At 46.6% G+C, this 5,703-nt stretch overlaps 1 protein-coding gene across 1 annotated transcript in view; it reads right to left on the reverse strand.

Moving 5' to 3' along the window:
* Nucleotides 1-2,252: 2,252 nt before the first annotated feature.
* Nucleotides 2,253-5,703, reverse strand: part of LOC119412886 (metabotropic glutamate receptor 7) — an 86,382-nt gene continuing 82,931 nt past the window's right edge. The window contains 2 exon segments of the mRNA XM_037679922.1: nt 2,253-2,302; nt 4,662-4,908. Of these exon segments, the coding sequence (XP_037535850.1) occupies nt 2,253-2,302; nt 4,662-4,908 (297 nt within the window).

A 5,703-nucleotide genomic window follows, 5' to 3' on the forward strand; every position in this document is an offset into this window, starting at 1 on the left:
TACTGCTGTATCAGTATCAGAACACTGAGTACATGTACACGGTACTGTACATGTAGCATGTCAGAAGTTTTACAGCAGCGCACAAGCTCAGCGAGTGTCCTCACAAGTGTCCTGATACAGCAGTACCGGTACTGTGCTGCAGGTACCGGTACCGGTACTGTGCACAGTGCACGCTTATCTCAGCTTCTCTGGACCTGAATGTTTTTTTTTTTGGTCTTAAAGGAACTCAGACTTTATTCTCCATTCCTTTCCTCCATCTCTGTGAGAAAGTTTGGGTCGTGAGGAAAGGTTCTGGTTCTGACGACAGACTCAAACATCAGGACGCGTTAGAAAGAACTAGGTAAAAAAATAACAAATGTTTTTATTTCATGTTGATACATTCCCAGACAACACCACGGAAAAGTTGCATGAGTGGCCAAATGTGAATCTGTCCAACAACATCGGCACAGAAGCAGCAAACAGTACAAACAGTAAAAAAACAGACATGCTTCCTCTTTAAACAAGTTGTCTTTTTTAAATATATAATCTTTTTCTTTGATGCTTTCCAGGAAAATCAAGTTTGGCTCAAAGGATCAGAACAGGAAGGAAAAGCAAAGAGAACAGGACGAGTCAGAGCAGACAGGTGGGATCAACCTGCACCTTTTTTCTGCTTCAGTTTCAACATCGAACACGTCAGGCATGCATCAACACACTGGACAGCAGCGGCCCACAGAATCACCAGGTGCTCAGCGGTGGGCGGAGCCAGAAACCCTTCATCATCATCATCAGAAACCAACAACACTCAGAGGAACCATCGTCATCGTCACAAACATTTCAGCTTTGAAATCTTTTTCTTTTCTGCTTCATGTTTTCAGCTGAAGGAGTTCGACCTCTTCAGCTGATCAAAGTAAAATAAAACAGCTAAACAAGAAATAAACCTTTGATTTTCATTAACACCCCCCCCCCCCACACACACAAAAAAACCCAACAAAAAACAACAAAAAAAAACAAACAGCCTGAGGTCTGTGGTACCGAGCAGGTCCAACATCCGGTTCCTCCCATTATCACTGTTTAATCTTTTTACTGTTTTATTATTTTTCTGCCGTTCAGGCGTTTATTTTAAAAATGTTTCGGAGCTGAAGTTAAGTTCGGTATAAATAATAAAGTTAAAATGTTTTCTTTAAAATATTTGTCTCTGTTGGGAGTGAAAACAGAACCACAAAAGGTCCGACTTGGAGACAAACTGCAGTCAAACGTCTCGACTCGTTAGTTTTATTTATTAAACTGAAATGTTTCGAGTCTCCGACGCAGCTCGGTGGGACTGAAACCTCCGAGGGGACCCCAAAGGTTCTGAGCCTGCTTTGGTTCACAGACCTGCAGGTCCTCGAGGAGCCAAAGCCCTTCAAAAGTGGACGTCCTTCTGTCCTCCTGAGTCCTCGGGGCTGAGCTCACATGCAGAACAGGCACATTTAGATCCGTTTGACTTCTGGGATCCATCACAAACACAAAGAGCCACAAACAGACAGCCATGATGTGGACCAACAGGAAACACTGCAAACAAAAGCTTTTATTGTGAAAAACCTGACAGGATGTAAACAGACAACACTGTTACAGCAGGGGAGCACTACTTATTTCATTCATCATTCACCAGTACCTTCCCCACAAAGGATCATGGGATGTGTAGTCCCCAAAGCCAGAGTTGATGAACCAAGTGAAACATGCAGCATTGATAAAGAGGTGGGGGTCGGGAGGTCCAGATCCAGACCGACTGATTCCAGAGGCTTTGAAAGATCCTCCGTGGTTAGTTGGTCCCTCACACTGACAAAAGTCCAGTCCAGGCAGCACCACGGACACAAACCGGTCAGAATATGGCTTCAAAATGCAGAAACGAGACAAAACGTGGATCCAGGAAGCAGAACCAGTTCAAGGAGGTCCATCTGGGCCAGACATCAAGTAAGTGAAGCACGAGGAGCAACAAATGGGCCGACAAGAAGGACCCAGAACTTTCAGGGTGGAAGAGGCGACAGGAGGTGAGCGCTCGACCCTCAGCGGGTCTGTCGGCCATATTGGTCCCCGCTGCCATCAGCACCATGACACCAAATCAGACCGGATCTTCTGGTTGCATCTTTGCCCAGAAGCTGAGATGTTTCCAACAGGCAGAGAAACACATGAGAACAAAACTGAAACCAAACCCCCATCCTTCAGTTTCCTCCTGGTCCCAAGATCAAATCTGGAGACCAGACGTCTCTGCAGCAAGTCCTGATGGGGTCCAGTTAGATCACCACGTCGCTGTAGCTCACGTACTTCGTTTTTGCTGCTGGACCTGCAGAGAAGGAGAGAATCACAGGTCAGCGTGGCTCTGATTGGCTGCTGAGGTGTTTCAAACTTATGATGATGATGAAGGTGAGGTCAAAGGTCAAGATCAGATTCACCAGAAAGGGAGGTTTACAAAACTTATGGAAACATTAAAATGGGTTATATTCTTTAAGATCTTCTCTACAACAACACACTTCCACCTGCAGTTTGGTGGATCTGATCCCAGATCAGGAGACTCACCCCGAGCCATCAGTTCAGCTGTTGCACACCTCTTACACATCCGTTAAACGTCTCTTGCACATCTGTTACACACCTGTTACACATCTGTTAAACATCTGCTTCACACCAGTTACAGACCTGTTGCAGGTCTGTTGAACATCTGTTACACTCCTGTTACACACCTGCTACACATCTGCTTCACACATATTACACACCTGTTACACATCAGTTGAACATCTTAATCACACCTGTTATATACCTGTTGAACATTTGTTGCACACCTGTTACACAACTCTTGCACATCAGTTGAACATCTGTTACACAGCTGTTGCAAACCTCTTACACATCTGTTGCATATCTGTTACACACCTGTTTCACTTTGGTTAAACATCTGTTACACATCTATTACACATTTGTTATGCATCTGTTACACATCAGCACATTATCGGCAAAAAGACGAGCAGAAACGATCAACAATCACGAAAACGAGATGAGTTTGTGTTGAAAGCTGCATGTTTGATGTCAGAACGTTTAATTTAGTGACAGATTATAAAACATGGTTGATTATAAAACATGGTTCCTGTGAAAAAATTTTAACAAACAATTGTAAATAAGAAATAATTATTCATTAATCCTGATCTGCACCATAAACCTTCTTTTAACTCTCCCGTCGAGTTCTTACTGAAATCCTGTTTTTATTTGTTTCTTTTTGTTTTCCTAAGAGGGTGTTGAGGTCCGGAGTGAGACGGCCACTTCTGGCCCATGGGCCTTATGTTGCCTCGCCTGTGTTCTGTTGGCTTGTTTGGATTCATGCAGAAATCCATTTCAATTCAGCCACAGATTTTCTTTAGCTTTGAACTGCTTTTAAATCCAAGGCAGGTGTTTTAGTTTCTGATCACGTTATAACAGGTTGAATCTGTTCTGGTTCCTTTTGTAGCTTCTTGTTTTTCTGTAACGCCTCCTGTGGACGGTCCTCTGACCTCCTCGGGCTGCCCGTCCCTCAGGAGGTTGTTGGACCTTCCAGCTGCTGCAGACTTCGTGATGAGTTCAGGAGCGCCACAGTAAACTGTGAGGTCGAGTGGGTCAGAAGTGTCGTTAAAGCAACGGAGAACCTCCGTAAATCTGCCGCTCCAACAGCCGAACAAGCTTCTCCTCATGTAAAAGTTATGAGCTGCTCAGGAGGAAGGTGATAAAGAGCCGGGATGAATATTTAACATTCCCTCCACACAGACCTCCTCCGCCTCCTCCGCCTCATTCAGAAGGACTGGATGGAGGTCAGGACAGAGCAGACCTCTGATACGTTATGAACCGAGCCTGTCAGGACGAGAGAAACACGATTCTGTGATTTGTTCCCTGCAGGGAGTCCCTCTGATCACAGAACCGGGTCATTTCAGCTTCTTGTCTTTTATTGTTGCAGACGTTCAACGTGAGGCGTTTTTTGAAGCTCCGTGTGTTTTGGACGGTTCCTGTCAGGTGACGCACTGACACTTCAAGAGAAGATGGTAGGAGATTAGAGAAGATTAGAGGAGCCAACGTCGCCTTTTAGAATTGAATGTATCCATTTTCCAAAACTTGGAACGGGTGCTGAAGGGTCTGAGGAACTGTGGATCATCAGAACCTTTCAGGCAGGAGGTTTTGGGTGGTTCTGCTCCTAAACGCTCTCTTTTTGCTTAATTGAGTTGAATTTATTCTGAGTTATGAATTTGTGTCTCTGAAAGAAACAACTGTCTCACGAGACGGGACCAGACAAGACCCTCGGTCCACAACCATGAGAAATATAAATATATATATTATTTAAACTGTTTGTTTCAATATCTTATGACGTGTTAGTCCTGCAGGTTCTTGTAACAGAAGGTCTCCTTACACCTTTGTAGATGGCATTAAACCCTCCCTGCCCCTCGTCTGGGACACAGAAACCCGTGACAAAGGTCAAGAACTTGAAGCTGGTTCTCCTCAGACTCTCAGTCCAGGAAAAACCAAAATCTGAATAAATAAAACATTTCATGGCTGCATGGTTCAATGGAAACAATGATCACTTTGCGTTTCTTCTTTTTAACGCTTCCTTCAATAAACTCCAGCTCTGAGCCGTTTAAACTCCTGCTCCCTGAAAGAAGCCCGGAGTTCTCCAGGGTTCTGTGGGTACTCACTGTTGGGGTCGCTGTTCTCGCACAGCTCCGTCTTGGCCTCTCCGTTGGGCCGCTCGCTAGCCTTGTGGGACAGTCGTGACGTCATGGTGGCGGCGGTGACCACGGCCTTGAAGGAGCGTTTCCTCTTCTGAACGTTGAGTTCTGGGTGGAAGATGATGACGTAGACTTTGGGCATGTAGAGCATGCCGAGGGCCACGGAGGCGCTCAGGTTCATGGAGATGGTCAGCGTGGTGGTCTGGATGTAGAGCTGAGGGTGAGACAGCAGAGCAAGGAGGGTCAGACGGCTCAACGACGCTAGAATGAGGAGAAAAATCTTCAATTCTCAGCAGAAAACACTTTTTATTGCAGGACATCATCTTCATCAGTGATAACACCCTCATCCTTGTGTATCTGTGCGTTAGTGAGTCCCTCGGTCTGTGGTGTATCAGTGGCATAAAGCGGGTCAGAACCTCAGAGAACACAGACTGCAATAAGAACTGAAGTCCAGACCGGTTTTATGAGCAGGTGAAGGATTGTTCGTTATCATCCTCTGTTTCCCACTAACGGCAGCAGCTGGCCGAGACGCCCCATCAAACTTTTATACTCTGTGTATATTGGCCTCGCATCTAAAGCTGCAGCCCTCTGAACCCAATCGAGCGCCGGTACCGACCCGAGATGAATACGTAATGAGGCCCGGTCCGGCTGTTGGGCTTCCCAGAGAACGCAGCCCCGCTGTCTTTATGTTACGGCCCTGCTGTCACCGCCTGATGGATGCTGCGGTACGACGAGCCGCCGAGGGACAGAGTGAGGACTGAGAAGATGGAGGAGGAAGAGGGGGAGGACGGGGGAGAGGGATGATGGGGGAGGATGGCAGAGGAAGAGGGGGAGGATGGGGAGGAAGAGGAGGAGGACGGGGAGGAAGATGGGGAGGAAAAGGAGGAGGACGTGAGGAAGAGGGGGAGGATAGAAGAGGAAGAGGGGAGGATGGAGGGAGGAAGAGTGGGAGGATAGGAGAGGAAGAGGGGGAGGATGGGAGAGGAAGAGGGGGAGGAAAAGGAGGAGG

This window comes from Nematolebias whitei, chromosome 7 (genome assembly GCF_014905685.2).
Source record: "Nematolebias whitei isolate Nwh7 chromosome 7, NemWhi1, whole genome shotgun sequence".
Taxonomy (NCBI): Eukaryota; Metazoa; Chordata; class Actinopteri; order Cyprinodontiformes; family Rivulidae; genus Nematolebias; species Nematolebias whitei.